This window comes from Anguilla rostrata, chromosome 13 (genome assembly GCF_018555375.3).
Source record: "Anguilla rostrata isolate EN2019 chromosome 13, ASM1855537v3, whole genome shotgun sequence".
Classification (NCBI taxonomy): domain Eukaryota; kingdom Metazoa; phylum Chordata; class Actinopteri; order Anguilliformes; family Anguillidae; genus Anguilla; species Anguilla rostrata.
In genome coordinates, this window is record NC_057945.1 from 13,710,133 (window position 1) to 13,731,086 (window position 20,954).

At 42.1% G+C, this 20,954-nt stretch overlaps 1 protein-coding gene across 17 annotated transcripts in view; it reads right to left on the reverse strand.

Annotated features, from left to right (window-relative positions):
- Positions 1-20,954, reverse strand: part of LOC135237140 (twist-related protein 2-like) — a 29,435-nt gene that overhangs the window by 8,106 nt on the left and 375 nt on the right. For 4 of the 17 annotated variants that reach the window (XM_064303925.1, XM_064303929.1, XM_064303931.1 and 1 more), the window contains exons 2-5: positions 20,760-20,827; positions 20,116-20,403; positions 14,264-14,344; positions 668-2,400 (exon numbers count right to left, since the gene is read on the reverse strand). In XM_064303925.1, the coding sequence (XP_064159995.1) occupies positions 1,260-1,862 (603 nt within the window). In that variant the 5' untranslated portion in view covers positions 1,863-2,400; positions 14,264-14,344; positions 20,116-20,403; positions 20,760-20,827 and the 3' untranslated portion in view covers positions 668-1,259. Of the gene's footprint in view, positions 1-667; positions 2,418-14,253; positions 14,345-20,115; positions 20,404-20,759; positions 20,828-20,954 lie in introns of all 17 variants that reach the window. The other 13 variants (XM_064303935.1, XM_064303932.1, XM_064303937.1 and 10 more) reach the window with 10 other exon arrangements.

Sequence of the window (20,954 nt, forward strand, 5' to 3'; positions counted from 1 at the left end):
TTTAAATCAATGTTGTGTGCGTGATGCAGAAACATCCCTCTGCAGGGAGTTCTCCTTCACGTTTGGGCTGAGGACAGGGAGCTCAGACCTCTAACACTCCCTCCATAAGTATACGCAGCAAAAACTCAGAGGATTAAAAGGAGCTCCATGCACCAGCATTTCTGACAGCACAATCATGCTCTTCCCAGGCTAGTGTCCTGAATCCTCCTTCGAGTGTGTGAATTATTCTGGACACGTGCAGCACACGCTGAGCTCTGTCTGTTAGCAGCACCGCTAGTACCCAGTGAGCATCTTTGGCCCTTTTCAACAGTGCTCACATCATAACAAAAATCTTATTATGTTTTATAAATTCTCTAAAATTCTGCCTGAACAGTTGAAATAATCATAACAATAAATCACATTTTCTAATATTACTTGCTCATATTATATTGTTCATCACGTATACACCATTCTCTGATTACCCAGTAGACCATATTATTATCGCAATTGAACTGCCTCACCATAAAGTGCTGATGTGCAATTTCCTAAAATATAATGAAATTAAATAGAATGAATATTACAATGATGATGGGGCTATGAAAGCAGTGAAGGTTTTAGAAAGGAGGAAATATGGGGAAGGAGAGATGGGCAGCATCGTATGCGTATGAGCCATATTAAAGATAAATACCTGCTGCTGATCTGCTTGGCATCTGAGGCAGTGAGGAGGTGAGATTAGGATGCAGGGTGGGGGTGGAGGCAAAGGTAAGGGAGGGGTACAGGCAAGTGTTGGGTGTAGGATGGAGGTGAGAGATGGGGAGTGTATAGGTGGGTGTGGAGCTAAAGGAGAGGTACAGGTACGTGTTGGATTTAAGATGGAGGTGAGAGAGAGAGCGTAGAGGTGGAGGTAAAGGAGGGGTGCAGGGCAGTTTTGGGTTTAGGATGGAGGTGGGGATGAAGGGTGAATGTAGAGGTGGGGGTAAGGGTGGGGACGAGAGCATGGGCAGAATGGAGGTGGGGTCGAGTAAGAGTTGAGGTGAGGGTTGAAGGAGGATGAAGAAAGGATGGGGTGAGGGTGGAGGTACGGGAAGGCTTTAGCGTTGAGTTGGGGGTGGAGGCGAAGGACAGGTGGAGTCAGCAGAGAGTCGGAGGTGAGGACAGAGGTGGGGGGTGGAGTAAAGGTGGAGTCTGTGGGTGGAGGGAGGGTCGAGCGAGGATGGAGCGGAGGGTGCAGTAAAGGCGGAGGTGGAGGGAGGGTGAGGTTTAAAGGGGTGGGGGGGGGGCTAGTGGGAGGCGGACATGGCCCAGGCCCCCTCCATCCTCCAGACGGAGAAGGCGTAGCTGAGTCTCTCGTGCGCCAGGTAGTTGCAGCTGGCCAGCTTGCTGTCCATCTCGTCGCTCTGCAGCACCTGGTACAGGAAGTCGATGTAGCGCGAGGCCAGCTTGAGGATCTGGATCTTGCTCAGCTTGTCCGAGGGCAGGGTGGGGATGATCTTGCGCAGCGAGGCGAAGGCGTCGTTCAGCGACTGCGTCCGCTGCCGCTCCCGCACGTTGGCGATCACCCGCTGGCTGTGCAGGTCCTCGAAGGGCTGCTCGGGGCCCGGCCCCGGCCCCGGCCCCAGTCCCGGCCCCGCCACTGCCACCGCCACCGGGGGGCTCCTCTTGGGCCGCTTGGGGCCCGACGCGGCCAGGCAGCCGGGGCTTCCCAGGCCCCCTTCCTCGGCCCGGCCGGCGGCGTCCTTTTTGGGGCAGGGCACCCGCTTGCGCCCGTTGACCCCGGCGGGCGTCACAGTGACGGCAGCCCTCTTCGGGCCGAGCTCCAACTCCTCCTCGCTGGCTGCCAGCCCCCCCTCGGGGGACTCGGCGTGGGAGAGCTCCTCTCTCATCTCTTTTTCGGGTGCTCCTCGGGGGGTGGTGAGCTCTCCGCCTCCCTCTAATTGGCCCTGACACACACGCTGTCACAGAGACACGCCCACATAGGTTCAGTTCTTTGGAAGTTCAGGGGTACTCCTGTAGGCGAGAGCAGCAGAACAGGTATTGAGAAGTTCCAGAAGGTTCTGAAGTGTGGAATCCACGCATGGGCTTCAGCACAGCGAGAGCGCTCTCCCTCCCTCAGCTGAAGACCGCGGCCGCAGGCGTCTGCTCCGCTGGACTCCACGTCGGCTGCTCTTATAACACCACCGCCGCTGCCGTTGCTGGTCGGGGTCGTCGATTGGCTGCGATTGGCTCCAGGGCAACAGGAAGCATCCAGGGTTGGAGGACCACGGGAAGGGGGGGGCGGGCCTCCGAATCGGCCAATCAGCGGATGCACGGCAAAGGCTTTCACAGAAGTTGTCTGAAGTTTATAGGTTCCAGATTTCTCCCCGAAGCAGTCCAGCATCCATCCCCCGCCCTTGCAGTTGCACCTTCCTCTGGTATTCTACACTGAAATAAATGAATCGCTACAGAACAAGTGATACACTCCCTCTGTTTCTCTCCCTGGTTTGGTTCTATTTGTTCAATTTCAAATTATTTATTGCCATTACATTTTGAGCTCACGCTGCCAAAACAATGAACAACGAAGCAAGATGTAAACTGAAAAGAATGAATGTAGCTGCAATAAAAACTTTAAAAAGAAAGAACAAGAAACAAATGAAGTTGAATAATAAACGCTGTTAATTCCGACACTGTAGTAAGTTTGAATTGAATTGCAAGTAATAAACCGCGGGCCAGCAAATGAGAGAGTCGTTTACAGTTGAGTCTGCTCAATGACGGGAGCATGAACAGGGTTCACCTGTACGCAGACATTCCAGGTAACATGCACCAGTGACAAAATGAATTAGACATACAGAAATGTTGAGTAGGCCACTAGTAAATGTACATGAAAAACTCCCAATTCAATTTTTTTATATTTATCCGTATAAATATTTACTTGTCGGCTAATCGACGGGACGTCCCGATTTTCGGGTCACGCATCCCACCTTCCGAGAGCTCGATGTGTGGGAAGGAGGTCGGCGTGGTGACCCTGAACCCCTCCTGACCCGGCGACCCTCGCGTGGGGAGGCGAGAGGGTTTGCTAATTGTGACGGCCGTGCCCTCCGGTGTCAAAGCACATGTTCCTCCTCGCACCGACCCGCTCCTTCCCACCGCGGCTGGAAACCTGGAGAACCGGCTTCCAGGCGTGAAACGCAATCCGAAGACGCAAGGGTTTCAATTCGCGGTCCTTCGCCACGACAAATAACGTCCACAATGGCTTCAGTTCAGAGGAAAGCTTCGAATGTAATCGCACGGACGTCGAAAGTAGAGCGAAACGGTTTTCTTTTCCGATTCAGATGATTACGTTTTACAGTATGGAATAATAATTTCAAAGCTCACGTGTCTTTCTTTTATTAGAGAAAGAGAAAGGCAGTGAGAAAGAGAGAGGAAGAAAGATTTATAGATTTGCTATTCGTGCACTGTAGTTATCAATATTGTTAATATTTTACGGGATTTATGGGGTTTCTCGACAGTAGTTATCATGAAAATAAAGCAGGCTGAAAACAGAGAGAAAGAAAGAAAAAATCAGTAATTCAAATTTCTGGAAAAACTGATAATAAACATTAAAAAAATTTAACTATTTGGATCTCATGCAAATACAGTAAGTACAACATTAGTGTGCCTCATCATACTATATGGATATCCCACAATGTAAATTACTGTTAACTTCCAAAAGGAGCAATATGGAATGCTTTGCAATGTGACCTATGGTATGCTGTCATCTGGCCGTCTCGTGTGAATGTCGAAATGTGAAAGTTTTTTTGATCAGAAAGAATACATCTTTTCAAAATAAAAAGTATTTCAACATGCACCACAAAAAAACAGAACAGCTACCATAGAAAGCATTTTGTGAGAGTGACTTTCTGAATAAAATAGTAGAGTAAACAAGTCCAGATGGAAATGTATGCATTTCTGGAGATACAAATAAAAATATATATTAGAACCATCAGGCAGCATAGTTCAGCATAATAAAATATCGACTTTGGTCTATTGGTGTGCGTTCATATGGCAGTACACTCAGCTAGCACACATCATACATGTGCAAAGATGACTGAGAAATACACTAAACGAAATGCAGAAAGATTTTAACATGAAACCTTTCTAGATTATTTATTTTTTTGGCGCGAGAAGATTTAAAGAATGGTGCGCTATTTCTCAAATATTTCTGGAACATTCTAGAATCATAAAAATCTTCCTCTGCCAAGGCTTTATTTATGTAAAGCTGGTCCCTATTTTAAGCCTGAACACACATGTGGTTGGTACTCATACAAAATCATTTTCAGACTTGAAATGTTTCCTGTTTTTTTTGTTTTGTTTCTGTTGCGCATATCGTGAAAAGAGAATAGTAAAGCATTAAGGTTGGTTGACACATGGCTCTCTAAAATGGAGGAAATTACATCATAAGTGCTCTGACAGGTTAAAAAATATTTATCTGATATGCATGCATTACTCAGTTTTTTGTCACTGAATTCAATTCAGGAAAAAGTGAGTTGAACTAAAAGATTCATAAACTTAAAACTTAAAACTATATTTGTCCTTTTAAGATGAAAGCTGAAAGAAAAATGGCGACGAAAAGCAATTTAAAATTATTTATTTTTTCATAGTAATCCCAAATTTAGTTTTTACTAATAATAAAGCTCTGTTAATTATGTACAAAGAGCCCTCATATCTACACATCTGTATCTTTAAAAAAACTTCGATGAAAACCCATTGTGAAAATGCAAAGCAGCTTTTGATTGACCTTAAAATACCTTCATAAGGAAATGGGTATTTTGAGCAATCAGCACAAGTTATAAACACAGATACACTTAGCAGAAAAATAGCAATAATAAACACGCAGAAGGTTTTTAGCTTGTGAAACTCATTTGCGTGTGTAAGTCAGGCTGCGTTGTAGAACTTTTACTTTGATCTTAGTTAGCGTGTGGGGGAAAGGAGAATGTACAATAAGGAGAGTGAATAAAACAATAAGAGACAAGGAAACTTGAGTGGCTTCTTTCATTTCACAGCAGTTTGCTGTTTTATTGTATATTTTTCGTGTCAAACTTTGGCACAGTTTTAATTTTTTGTGTATATCCACAAGCAGTGCTGACATTCTCACATTGATGTGCTTAGATGCTCTCAATTGAACAAGCTGATCTACTAACAGTAAAAATTCTCACCCTGTGTGATCACCATCGCACAGGGTAAAAAAAAAAAAAAAATTATTTAAACCTTTAATAATGTTACACTAAAATTACACCTAGTTGTTTCAATAAATACTACTAAAAATCTGGGTATGTACAGCATGTGTGATGTAGAATTTGGGTGTATGCGAGAGTTTTAGCATTTGCATGCGAGCATGTGAATTACATTTGTATGTGGGAGTTTGAGTGTGGGTGTATGTATGTTGTTGTTTTTGAAAGCAATCCTAAGTGCACAAGTACGATGTTTGACCACTTCAGCTTTTGTTGTTCCTGGTCTGGTTCTGTAAGTCCTGAGAAAGGACAGGGACTCGAGAGGCCACAGGCTCATGATGGCTGTGGTCAGGGAGATAACTAGAGCAGGGCTATTTCCTGGTTTCTTACCTTATGAGCAATCACCATTTAGACTTCAGCTCTGCCTAAAGGACTTTACGAACAATCACCGTTTACACTTCAGCTGGGTCTAACAGACGTTATGAGCAATCACCATTAACCTTACAACTCTAAGGGACCATGTAAGCAATCACCATTTACACTTCAACTCTAAAGTAGGCTGTATACTCCAAACAACATACAAACTGAAAAAGAACCGCCAGCAAACATATTGTTGAGCACCACTGTCAGTATATTCAAAGTATAAGTACATCCATATACTTTGTTTCATGTCATGCCACTGGGTGGGGGAGCACAAACTTTTTCCAAGTTGCTTTCCTCAGCTCGATCATTGACACCCAACTTCATGGAAGTTTCGTGCCAGGAATTTGAGCACATTTCTCTGTCTTTGAAATCTCTGTGTTATCGATCGTAAAGATAATGATATCCTTGCACAAGTACAGCAAAGATAATGATATCCTAGCTCTTCGTTCTAAAGTATAAATCTCTAAAGTATTCCGGTCACGACCATAACCGTGCTACCATGGTCGTACCCAGATGGGATACAGGAATGTCAGGAAGTGGCTTCCTATCCGATAGGTTCACCATGATAGAGTAAGCTTTGACCAAATTTGTCAGGCAAATTTGTCATTTGGACAGGATAGTAGCCAAATAAAAGAAGTGGAAACTACCTATAGAAGATGAGAAAACTAGTAAAGTTATAGAGTATGTGTCCAAATGAATTATTTTTAGTTTGGCTAACAAATCAGGTCAAATATTCTTCTTAGATGGAGGATTAAGGTACAATTTAATTCTTCTATCATAGCAAACCCATTAGATAGAACACCACTTCCTGAAATCTCCTGTATCCTTTCTAATCACAACCTGCTACCACCGGACAGTACAGTGATGGGAAGAACGGGAAAATAAAGTTGAACTCTGCCCCCCAGCTAGTGAACCGTGATGCAACCGACCATGCGATATTTGGATGGACTGACTGCAGACAGGGGTCTGTGAATTGGTGGACTGTTTGTAAACTGTTTGTGAGCAGTTTGTGCTGGGGGTTTGTACAGTACACACAACGGCTTACAAACTCAAAACCGCGTCTTTTTATTTGTCTTTTGTTTGAAACGCATAGCTTTGAACTAAAAGTTTGGTGCCATTTTCAGTTTAATGCTGCCTTAAGGGACCTTACAAACGATCACTATTTACACTTCAGCTGTGTCTAAGGGACCTTACGAACAATCACCATTTACACTTCAGCTGTGTCTAAGGGACCTTACAAACAATCACCATTTACACTTCAGCTGTGTCTAAGGGACCTTACAATCACCATTTACACTGCACCTGTGTCTAAGGGACCTTACAACTCACTATTTACATAGCGTGTCTAGGACTTCACAATCACCATTTACACTTCACCTGTGTCTAAGGCACCTTACAAACAATCACCATTTACACTTCAGCTGCATCTAAGGGACCTAATCACCATTACATTACCCGAAGGACTCAACGATCACCATTTACACTTCAGCTGTGTCTAAGGGACCTTACAAACAATCACCATTTACACTTCAGCTGTGTCTAAGGGACCTTATAAACAATCACCCTTTACACTTCAGCTGTGTCTAAGGGACCTTATGAAAAATCACCATTTACACTTCAGCTGTGTCTAAGGGACCTTTACATCTTTACAAGTGCCCATACTGCATTCAACGCATGGCTTATCCTCATGCAATCTGCATTAAAACATTGGCTAATTTTACATACCATTTATATGCATGTGAATTGTGCAAAGTTATCATTTCACTGGCGTTAAAACTATGGTGATCAAATAGCACATTGATGTAATCCTAAAGTGCAGATGGATAAATCAGAAAATCAAAGATCAGGGCAAAGTCCTATGACTGCAGTCTTATAAAATACCCCATTGTTGTGGAATTAGATAACAACCATTATTTTTAAATGGTGGACTCCACACATTCTTACTGAAGCCACAGCAGCACCTGTAGCTAATCAAACTATTTACATCTGAAAATCACAGCAAAACGCCTTGGCGTGACGACATGGCAAATACACCACAGGAACATTATATTAATGTTAACTTAACCATTTGTGTGCCCACAGGTCAATTCAAATGGTCAAACTTCAAATACAATGCCCTGTGTCATATTAAAAAACCCTGGAGATATTGCTATTGCCCTAACTCATTGCAATGAATGGGTATCCTCTTATTTGAATACTTGGCATGCTTGAGAGGATATATTTTGACATGACAACCCCAGGGAATGCTCTGTTGGCATAATATGAAGTCAGACGGACAGACACACACACAAACACACACACACACACTCAACACAGGCATACTCACATGCAAACAAACATGCACACACACACACACCACTTAAAAGTCGGGGGCTGAGACAATGCGGTGAGTGGGGGACTTATGGACAGCAGTGCATTGTGGGTCGTAATATGCAGAGCAGGATGCAGAAGGCAGAAGCTGTCAGAGCACCCGAGTGTCTGCTCTGGTATCTCACAGAGAGGGATCCTGGGCCAGGCACGGTGACACAGAAGGGGGAGCATTCCGCAGCGGCGGCCATCTTGCCCGCTGCACGGTTTGCGTGCAACAGGGCCACTATCGCGGAAAAAAACATGGAAGACTATCTAAGGGAAAAAATATGAAGGGCCGTCCCTCATACCAGAGGGAAAAGAGGACAGAAAAAGAGTGATGTGGAAAAAAGAGAGGAAGAAAAAAAAAAAAGAGAGAGAAAAAAGGTCATCCAAGCAGAACCAGATGCAGGAGCACAGAGGCCCGTTTGATCTCGGCCGGCGGACTCTCATTGATGTTGCTCATTTCATTTCCCTGTCAGAGGCGTGACATAATGCTTCACTAACACTCACGCTCACTTCTCTAAACTCTTCCTATTTTTTTAAATTAAGGCAAACTCCTTTCTGCAAAAAAGGAGGTATGAAGGCGCAGGGCTACATCTTGCCTCAAATTAAGTGAAGAAAAAAAAATATGTATCTGACGGTGCATAATGAATTCTATTTTGATTAAATGGCGCGATGAAACGTAACTGGACGAGTTTGCACGGTTTTCTGTTTATGTAACCGAATGTATCTGCTTTCTTTTTGTTTTAATCTGTTGAATTCTGAAAGAAACACTACTTCGGATATAAACTGGTACTTGAATGGAACCCACAAATAGAGAAGTGAATGTATTTCTGTTTTTGCTTTTGCAACTACAATATACAAATTCATCGCAGTATTTCAGGAAATAGGAAATAAGGCTGTGACTCAATGAGAGATGAAATGAAGGACTTTCTTGAAAACGGCAAGAGTTTATATTGAGCCTGGGAAACTCTTACTCTGTGAACACACAAAAAGATTTCAGTAATCAATGGCTTCTAAGATGCTCAAAGCGGACCACAGGGTTTAAATATTTGATTTTTTAACCAAGACAAGAAGTACACCGGTGTAATAATGACCACAGCAAGAAGAACAATGAGAATTTTAAGTTTCTTTTATTTTGTCTGAGTTTCACGAAACGAGCATATAGTGTTAATGACACTGCCACAGGCCAGCACGCGTGGTTAATGAAACTGCATCACACAACCAACAGAGGGTTAGTTAATGATGTGATCCTGTTGGACCCTGTAATGAACACCAAAGGAGAACACGAAAGAAGGAACAAAATGATTCACCCTCTACAAGTGATTTCAGCCACATGACAAATTTGCCATGTGATTTCATGTGGATGACACATTGACTGTGTGATTTCTGCAGTGTCACACATTTGCCATGTGATTACTACTTTTGGCCATTCGTGTTCTTTTGCCAGATTTTTCAAGGCATTTGTATTATGATTGTGTTATAAAATTGATGATAAAAAATGTGCATTTAAATGTCTTTGAATGTATCCTGTGTTTAGCATCACTTCTCTTATATTTATATATATATATATATATATATATATACATTATTATTGGGCAATTCTGCAATCACAAGGGCTACAAAGGCACCGCAAAGACCACACCTCCCCCGCTCGAATGTGGCATAATATGAGTCAGCAGGGGAAAAAAAAAAAGAAAAGAAAGATCACAATAATAGAAGGTCCTCGGCCAGCCCGTCAGTACCTTCGTGCCCCCGTCCTTCACCCACACGTCCGCCCATCCTCCTCCCGAGTGCGGCCAGACGCGCGCTCGCATCTGGCAGTGATTTCCCTGCGCGGAAACGCACTTCCTGTGGGAGACTCTGCCAGGAGGGGGGGGGGATGCAATCAAAGAGGCTGGCGGTGGCGGCGGCCGAGGTTAGCGCAGAGCGACAGGCACGATAACCCGGAGCGGTTCGAAGGGGAGTCATCGGTGAGAGCGGGACGGGGTGATTTTTATCTGCGTGGAACAAGCGTCACAGCTGCATGTCGTACTTATCGTTTTTGTGTGTTATATGCGATATTATACTAAGGCAGCGCATTGCTCAGTTACGGCGGTTTGGCCTTGCCTTGGATATTGGCCCCTGGTGGTAGAATGACCTTCCCCGCCTGGTCAGAGGGGCAGAATTTCTGGCTGTTTTCCTCAAGAGACTGAAAACCCACCTTTTCAGGCTGAACCTCAGTTAAGGGTTAATTTAATAAAAGCCCTAACCCCTCTCTCCCTTTACTTTGAAGGCTTTGGGGGCAACAATCTCTATGACAACACTGATTTGTTTGTAGCTTAATCTCTAGCTCTAGTGGTTTTCTAACCATGTTAAACGCACTTTTGCCTAAAAGTGCCTCTAAGTGATTACATTGTGAATAGCAACTGTACTGAATCATGGCCTCCAACAGAAGCCCCACTTATATGAGAGCATGATTGTTCAGATGTTGTAACAGGCTATTGGTTTATTAGCAGACTATATTCTTAAAAGTTGGGTGGGTGAAGAGCCATCGCTTGTCAGTCTCATGTCATAAACCTGACAAGCAAGACATTTGTTTAAACACCTGATTTGATTATTATGTAGTAACTGTAGAGTCCTAACCACTTACATTAACCAATCTTTATTATTATTATTATTATTATTGAGGCTTGGAAGGCACTGCCACTCTTGGGCAAAATGGCACTGGTGTATTTACACACACATATGAACACACACACACACGTGGTTGGTACGGTCAGGTATGCAGACGTTGTTGGATGTTGAACTGATATGGTTCATTTCAATTATCCACTTTCGCCACTCCCGTGCCTCCAATCCTAGTGCTAACGAATTCCTGGTCATGACAGATAGCGGCGAAGTGTGCTGTGTTATTTTCAATGCAATGTCACAGGACAAAAAGAGGGGGGGGGTGTCTTCGAGAGTTGAAAGAAAGGCCTCAAGATATTTCTGCCGGGAAAAAAAAAGATCCATCTTTCAAATCTCCTTTTATGATGCGTGCTAACCTGTGTTATTTCAGTTTGCAACAGGCTTATCTCCTTATATTAGGCCATAATTTATCATAATATTTGGTGCGCAAGCTTCCCTAAAATGTCCCTGCTTTCAAGTGTAATTTAGCCCATATCCTGCGATGGCTCCGGTTACTGCTTTTAAGCTCGGGGGCCTGGGGATCTGTCCCTGCTCAGGGTCTCGCCGCACAGGATTCTGGGAGTATGTCACGCACCGTGGTCAACTCCCTGCGTCCCCCTCTCCTGAGGGACACTAGTTCCGCTGGCTCACAGGGCATTTTGACATCCCAGTTGGGCTCTGAAGGTGCAAAGTGCCGTTCGGGTTAGGAACAACGACGACGCAAATGCTTTCATCTCGCCATGAAAAGCTATAGTCGCTCTTGAGCGTGAAACAGAGGGGGCAGAATCTTATCTTTAACCCATATAACCGGCTAATTAGTTTTTCGACAAGATCACTCGCAAAGCGAAATGTGGTCCACCGCACAGCTGAGCCGCGGTTTAACCCGTTTTAATTTGTTTCGCGTGATTAACGAGCGTGCCGACTGTCCGGGTTGGCCAGTAAAACGACACGGACGCCCTCGTAACTGCTTTCTGGCTTTTTTTTTCCCCCCCAGCATTTTGAAGTTATTTCAAATCAGCAAAACTTGTGCAATGTCATGTTAATAAATATAGTTGGAATAAGAAAAGAAAAATACACATCATTAAGGATCCAAAGCGCAGCCTGGGGGGGTGGGGTGGGGGGGAGGGGGGTGTGCTTTGCTTTCTCAGGCAGGAAACTCGGCCGTAGAAGCCGTCATCACGCCGCTGATGAGGAACACTGCGTGAAATATGGGGCTGGGATTTTCAATGGAGACAAGCGCTGGCGGTTGATAAATAAGGGTCTTTCTGAGCTGAGTTGGCAGGATGGCGCAGTCCACATTCTCGCAAGAATGAGTCTTCAGGGTTGTGTATGGCAGCCTTCAAAACTCACATTTAAAAAGAAAATCTAATTAAACTAAAACAGACACTGATGCTGTCTTAATATCGTGCTTCACGCTTCTGAAAAGTCACAGAGATATTTTTGGACTGATTCCGAGTCCTGCAAGAATAAAGCAATGTATTTTGGTGTCTCTGGATTCAGGTTTTTGACAATTGATATAAAACTTTCCATTCCAGCCTCATTTGTCGCAGATATTTCTCACTGAACTGCCTGCTGAGTTCAACTTTTTATTACCTAGGTTCAGATCAGGAGTTCAGAATGAAATGGTGCATTTCTAATGTGACTTGGTGGGAGCATAGGGCTCATGACATTGCTTGTGGAACATCGACTTTGCATTTCTTGGGGCCCAAGTGAAAAGAGTAACAACAACAAAACCCAAATTCCAAGGCAAAAAAACCCAAGGCAGTTGGGCCACTGAAAGGGTTAAGAACGATCCCTCCTGATGTATCAAAGGGAAGGAAAAAAATACGTGGAGCAAAGAAAGGGGGAAAAGAGGAACGAAAAGAAGAAAGAAAATGTCCAGAGACATGTGTTTCAGTTTGTAAATAAAACAGTAAATTGCAATGGATATTGCTTAAATATCTGAGACCTTTGTTCTGCTTTTGCGGAAGTGGCTCGGAAATCATTTTGAAGCAGCCTTTTTCAAAAGGATTTTTTAAAGTCAGAGCACCCATCTGTTCCTCTACTGATTCAAGATGTGTGTGCCTTTTCTTCCTTCGCTTTCCTCTCAGGCAAATTCTTACCAACCAAAATATCTGTGAGGCCGTGCGACATGGCCTCCCGGACCGCTGCTAACACACACACGTCACCTCCACTGTGGTGCAAACACACACACACACACACACACACACACACACACACACACTGTGGGCCCGGTCCCCTGCACGCGTCACCTCCACTGTGGCGCAAACACACACACACACACTGTGGGCCCGGTTCCCTGCACACGTCACCTCCACTGTGGTGCAAACACACACACACACACACACACACACACACACTGTGGGCCCGGTCCCCTGCACACGTCACCTCCACTGTGGTGCAAACACACACACACACACACACACACACACACACACTGTGGGCCCGGTCCCCTGCACATGTCACCTCCACTGTGGTGCAAACACACACACACACACACACACACACGCACACACACTGTGGGCCCGGTCCCCTGCACACGTCACCTCCACTGTGGCGCAAACACACGTGCATGCACGCATGCACACATGCACACACACACACACACATACATGCACACACACACACACACACACACACACACACACACGTTCACATACATGCACATGCACATGCACACACACGCAAACACACATGCACGCAGACACACACACACATATGCACACGCACACACGTATGTGTTTCCGGTCACGTGTCATACGTGCAGCTGCATGTCAATCAAATGGGACTCTCCCTGGTAGTTAGAGTCAACCTGGTCTTTCCCCTCTCAAACTAAGGGCGTTAGGTGGGTTGCGGTCCTAACGGGATTTGTTTAACCTCGAAACCCGTGACAAGTCGGTCTCGCAGACGTTCCGAAGCAGGACGCGCTATTAAGAAACGGGACATCAGCCAGGATCATCTGTATCGCATATTATATGGACTATAAATTCCTGAAACCCGGGCCAGACGCAACCAACATCAATAACTCACGGCTTTTCAGAACGGACGAAAGCCTCGGAGCCGGTTGGCTGATAAGAGCGGCTCGATCGCCGTCTCGGAGAGGAGGAGGAGCAGAACAGCGATTTCAGATGTGATCCGACTCCGCCCACACATGGGCGGGTTGCGGTGAGATGAAAGGGCTCTTCCAGCCTGCTCAAGTGGGGAGACCCCTCTGATTGATTTCTCCTATCCGCGAGCCCCTCCTTAGATTACGGTGTCACACTTTTCCTGGTACTGTGCGGATGAAGCAGCCGAACATTGTAACAGACTGAGGCTTTTCTTGTGTTTTACTTATTTTACCCGTGGTTACCCAGGGAGTAGATGAGAAATCAGTGCGGATAGGGAATACAAGTTGTGCAGCTGAACAGGGGTGTCCACAAGGAATCATATTTGTGGATAAACAATGGTGTAACATATTTGTTTCATTTTTAAGTAAGCTTTTACATACCAGGTGGCAGCGCAGGGAAATTATCAGAATAAGAACATAAGGTTCAACAATGAGAACAGGCTGTTCAGCCCATTTAGGCCTGTCTTCTTGCAGTACAGTTTCCAGAAATATGTTGAGCCAGAAAAATATCTCTGCCTTGATCATGTGACTTGGAAAACTGGTCTACTCATTTTAATTCACCTGTGCTCACCTTTAACCAATGTCATTTTGCAGGGTGTAGCACAAAATTCTGGACCCTGTGCAAATCCAGTCCCTGTGGGCCCTCTTGAAACTGTAGACCAAAGAAAACTTTTTAGTCAAGGGCTTTCGCAAAGAGCTGCAATCAAGCATTTAGCATTTTTGGGCACGTACTTCAATCCTATCAGTTACCCACAAACTGGGCAAACTATTTGGCTTGAACGGGGATATGTGCCCCTCCCTGTATTCACTGCATCTATGACACATTTACGGTTAAGCAGAAATCTACGCATTTGCTCCTTGATCAGCCAGTTTTTCATTGAAATTGGCCTGCTAGGCTGTGTAATTTTTATCATCCGGCCTTGTGTCTTCTCCCCAGATACGAATGGAAAAATGATTTTCCCTCCATTTCTTTTGCTATGGTTATGACGACAATTGCTAGGCCTAGAGTTACATTCATTACACTTCCATTCATTACATCCACCACTTTCCCATAACTCAACTGGCAAAATGGGCCCTTCCCCAAAGTCCTGTTCTTCTACTCAAGCTATCTTCCTATTACTAGCCAGGGAGTTTTCCCATGCCACTGTCACCCTAACCTTGCTCTTGGGGGGTTGAGGGGAGGGGGGGTTGGTTTGGTTGTTTGTAAAGCTGTGTTGTGACAATGCCCTTTGTAAAGAGTGCTGTATAAATGCAATTGAATTGAACTGATGAAGAAGTAGAGTATAATATATTTCCTTCAGTTACATTGCGGTCTTCAGCTGGGTGTTTCTCAGGGAAATTCTGACCTTTGGTGCTTGGACCCATAATAATCCTAACAAAAACATCATGGTTTTTGTACTTAGACCCCAAATAATAAATATAATCCCCCACAAAAATCCGACACAATTACAATAAGGTTTCAGAGCGGTGTGCTTTGACCTCTAATAATAATAGAAATAAATCTAACAAAAACAATTGGGCGACTAAGCACTTTTGTTGCTTAGGACCCTTAATGATGTCACACTAAGGTACTGCTTTTTACATTCTCACAATACGGGTGCACTGTGATTCATCAATGCTACCATGTAGTTGCTGAAATCACACTAATGTTGCGAGTGTCACATGTTAACTGAGGATATCCAGACCGCTGAAGTGCACATCACTGATTTCCACAGTAACTCAGGATATTACATCACAGCGACCATGAATTAGTTTAACAGTTTGAATCAATCAAGCCATTTGGTTAATATTGCTGTTACCAGTGAAATCTGAGCAACACTATGTATATGTCAGTCACTATTCAAAATCAAATTTGAAGTTACTGTTAGTCCATGTGAGGATTCTGAGTATAAATTTACAAATGGTTACTGTTCCCCACCATGGACATCACACAAAACATGGTTGGTGGGACTTTCATCCTAATCTTCAGTTAAACCAAGTACATATACATGTTTATACCCTCTTTTTATTTCATACTTTCCTCCAGCAATGACTAATTATTTCTTGGTTTTACAGGGTGGACTTATTCAGTCTTTGTTCTTCGCAGGATCTTTTCATTGCCATAATTGAATAAAGCATTATGCTCCCTTTTTTGGTCATAACTGTATTTCACACTCCAGGCAATTATGTTTAAGTGTATATTTACTCTTCTCATTTTATTTCCCCCAGTACAGGTTTTACAAGAAAATCCTTCTCTAACCTTCCCATGAACAGAATTCACAACCTAGAAAAATATCTCAGAAGCTACAGGCCACGTGCAATGATAACAGTACTACACATACGCATGCATGCATGCAAGCACACACACACACACACACACACACACACAAACACACACACACGCACGCACGCACTCACGCATGCTCGCAAGCATGTGCACATACTCACGAATGCAAGCGCGCGCAAACACAAACAATACTTGTTAAACAGAATAGTAAAAGCTTTGTCATGAAAATGTCTTTGATGTAACTTCAGTCAATCCCGATCACCAGGTTTCCTATTCCACAGAAAACATGCAAACATGCTAAATTGAATAATTTCTGGCTTTCAATGACCAGGATCTTAACCCATATTGCAGTAACTTGCAGAGCCAGGGGTTCTGCTTGTGAACTGGAAAACTGCAAAAATGCCTTTGATTGGAAATCGCTCAGTAAAACAGGGTTTGTCATGATTTGTCACCTCATTTCCCTCTTACAAAATTGAAATGACAAACTCTCACATTGCAAAATCAGTATAAATTCTCCTCACCCTCGAGAGGCCCATTCACATTTCCAGCGTGTTTGGATTACACCAGCCTGGAATTAGTTTTTTTGGAGTTTTTTGTTTGTTTAATAAACCAAACGCAACTCTAGCCAACTTGGCACTTTTCTGTTTTTCGTTTCTTTTTGTGTTCCTTTTTAAGCTTTGCGAGATTAAAACAGTCTATCACAAGTAAATAGGGAACTTTTAATGTTATCTCAAATGTGTCTGCAGACAGGATGAAAACAAACTGCTAAGGCACCAGCTGGTTTTTGTTGCATTGATCCTTGTATAGAACACTCTAAGTACTTCCACCAATCAGCATCCCAAATTTTACCAACCAGAATCCAGTGTTGAGTCAATCGTTGAGTCCCTTGTTGAGATAAGCAATGCAGGGCCTTTATTATTTACTAGTTTCAAGAGGCATTATCTATTATTTCTTAGTCTCAGAGAACATATCAATGGAACTTCCATTCCAGTCATCATATGGTTGAGTGATGTCAGCACATATTCAGTCACATGACCAGCTGTCCCACAAATGACCCTGGACACCATCCCAGCAGTAGACCAGCTGGACTCACTGTCTGAATAAGTCAACCTGCATCATGCAATACTTTACCTTATATATATATATATATTTCTTCCCTCAAATGTATTTTCATCCATCTGGTAATTATCATACCAATTTGTCTTCTAAATAATTTTAAGCAATGTTTTTCAATTGTGCTCCCTCTTATTCCAGTAAGAGGACTCAACAATTTAAAAATAAATTGAGGATTTTTCTGGCTTCTTTATTCATGATTGTTAACCATGTTTATCCTATTTTTATTTTATCTGGGGCCCCATAAATAGATTCAACTCTTGATCTGACCTGAGGTAAATAACCTAATACATAATAAATTGAACAAAATCAAATTCTTTCATGGTAATCATGAAAAATATCCAATGTAGTAATAGTACTAATGTACGCATACACTGTAATACTTTTGATGTGATTGATGTCTTTTTTGGAAATAAAATCAGCAAATCACAGTATATACTGTTCCCTATTTGGGAAAATATCATGGTAAATGTGCAGCAGGAAAGATGAATCCATATAAATTATAGTGTGGAATAATTATCATGGTCAATGTCATTTTTGGAACACAATCATGGTAAACCATCCTTAGAAATTTTAAATAATCAAAGTAATCATAACACATATTCTGCCTCGGAACAGAATCATACACATTTCAGTGTGAGAATTGTAATCATGATTCAACAGGAGCATGGTACATCCTCTTAAATTGAAGTAAATATCCTATTTGGGAATAGTTATGATTAATATTCTGGTGGAGATGAGGAAACCATTTTTTGGAATATTCTGCGGTCTGTTGGATTTAGAATTTTTGCTTTGCATATGCTTGAGATAATTTGGGAGAGACAAGCTGTGGTTTGGTATCTCCTTTCACTCATTTCTTTTGGGTCTTCAACTTGTCTATGTCTGTAACATTAGTTGTTTTTTTAAGGTAACTTAACCATCATCTATAGACAATGAATATTTCTCATAGTTGAATAAATCTCTTAATTTTAATCTGGTTGTGAGTTGTACATTTTGATAAACGTTGATCCAACAGGTTTCTCGGCCAAACAAATTTGGCAATTTAATTGTTAATTGATATTTGATAATAATTAACAAATTAAATCAAATAAATGTATTTAGGTAAGTGATATATTTTAACTGTTGAAGCACCTGGGTTTGGTATTCAGTGAGGGCAGTTAGCAGTTAAATTAAACATATTTGACTTAATCCTCACTTCCCTGACAGGAAGAAGAATCAATGTGAATTATATTGTGGGAATATAATCATTTTTTTAATATATGGAATTCTTGTATATCATGGTAAATTAGGTTATATCATAGTAAAAATCCTTCGCTGAAACAGAATCATGGTAAATGCCCTAGGTGGGAAAAATTACAGTTGGGAACAATCATAGTCACATTCCATCAAGGCACAACATCTCCCCTAGCATAAATGTGTACAGCAAATATCTTGACAATCTAGTCAAAATATGCTTGGCCTGACGGTGGTACATGAGAAATGGTTGTGGGGTCATTAAAATCAACAGCTTTATTCTGAAGGGAAAATGAATGTGCATAGCAAATTTCATGGCTCTCTGGCACTGTAGGAAAAATAATTACCAAAATCAATAGAATTCTTCCTCTTGGGAACAAGAAAGTGCACTACAAATTTTATCTTTCCATTGCTTTATCAGATATGTATGTGCGGACAGAGACAAACAGACTAATGAATGGACACACAAATAGACGGACATCATCACATAACCTCCTTGATGGAGATATTACAATGTGGGAATGTAATCATGGCTATTTGTTTATTTATTTGTTAAATAGTCACAGCAAATTATGGTAATTAAGAATAAATCATGGTAAATCAGAGTAAATCGTGGTAAGTATTTTGTCTGGGAATATAATCAAGGAAAATATCCTTGAGGAATTAAATCAATGTGAATTATAGTATGGAAATGGGACCATGGTAAAACAAGGTAAATCATGGTAGATTTCCTATTTGGGAATAATATCATGGTAAATATCCTTGTGGGGAGGGGTGTCAGTGTGAATTACAGTGTAGGAATATAATAATGGTTAATTTATGTTGGAAATAGAATCATGGTAATCAGGGTAACTATTCTATAGCTATAGTATCATGGTTAATATCCTGCCATGGACCAGGAAACTTATTTACAGCATAGAATTATATTTTACATCCATCTCGGAATATAATAACAGTAAATCAGAGGAAACCATGGTGAATATGCTTTTTGGGAATAGAATCATGATAACTATCTGGGTGGGGAATTAATTTGAATTACAATCTGGAAATATAATGAAAATTTCTTAAATACTCTTATTCTTATTAAATCATAATAGATCAGGGTAAATCATAGTGAATATCATATTGAGACATAATATCATGGTTAATTTTCTTGGAAAGAGGACTCAATATTGATTAGTGTAAAATATAACCACGTTTAAAATTGTCCTTGGAAACAATCATGGTACCTTATCACATGGCAAATATCCTGTCTGAGAATTGAATATTGGTAAATATCCTGGCGTGAATGAACACATTGTGCACATTTACACACTATATCTAAACATACACTATGCGAATATAATCACTGTTAAAATTCTGCTCAGTAATATAATCACTATGAGGCCGTACCCCAATGCCCAAACCCCAGCTGGTCATAGGAAGGAGTCCGAATACCATTTCCAACAACATAATTAGGAAAGGATGAATAATTTTATTTAAAAATTGTGTATAAAACAAATGTCTTCTGCCTCTTCAATTTAATAGATCTAAATTTGGAGATCTTCTCTTTATAATTTACACATTTTTCAATTGAACAGTAAACAATAGAAATTTTGCTATTGGGGGGAGGCTTTTCAGAGCTTACATTTAACAAAATAAACAAAACAAATGAAGCCTGCAGGGATGGACAATCATTTAGGCAAGTAATAATGACCTGCAACGATTAGCCAAGTCTAGATACGCTAGCCTCTCAAGCCCAGGTGACCCAGCATGCGTGTATTTTTAAAACAGATCACTTTAAAAGCAGCTCGGCTTCACAATTCTCTTACCGCTTATCCTCCATCGGCCTGACAATTAAATAAATGAATCTCAACCAAAATGTCCTAAAAGGCCAGCAGAGATCCAAGCTGAAATAAAGCTGTGACCATGAGTAGCACAGGCAGAGATAGCAGGATCAGAAAATGAACTTGGATGTGGCATTTCCTGCCTCTTTTAATGCCAACAGGAAGAGTGTCGTCATACCCTCATTGGACAAGAGAAAATGCGCCACAGCTGCTCTCAATGACCAATTAACTGCCAGTTTCCAAGACACTGATCAACAACTGCTCCACACAGCCCTGTAATCAAGTGTTGAGTCAATGGATTCAAATTTAGTGAGCCAAAAAAAAAATGGAGATTAACAAATTAAGAATAAATAATCAAACTAAACAAAAACACGTACTGAAGGAAACTAGCGAGTGTCATAAGACAGGTGACTGATGCAACTGATGTACTCATGGTAAATTGTCTGTTCAGGAACAGAAACATGGCAATAATTCTGCTGGGGAACAATTATAAATAGTATATAATGCAGGTAAATTCTGCACATCACACTTTTGGTTTTGTAGTATTTTCAGCACAAATAATATGATTAAAGTGGTATGAGTGGGTAGGTACAGATATCAGTTGCATATGTTGCAGTTCTGAACCTTACCTGTCACTCCTGTGAAACCCTTTCCTCCCACCCTGTGCTTTCACTGTCTGTCAGTCACCTCACCAAACCTTCAGAAGGCAGAAAATGCAGCTTAAATGCAACTTAAACACTCATAATTGCCTGACAACCAGAAACATGTTGCCACAAACGGCACAAATTCAAGTAGTTACAGACCTTATGGTTTGTTTGCTGCCT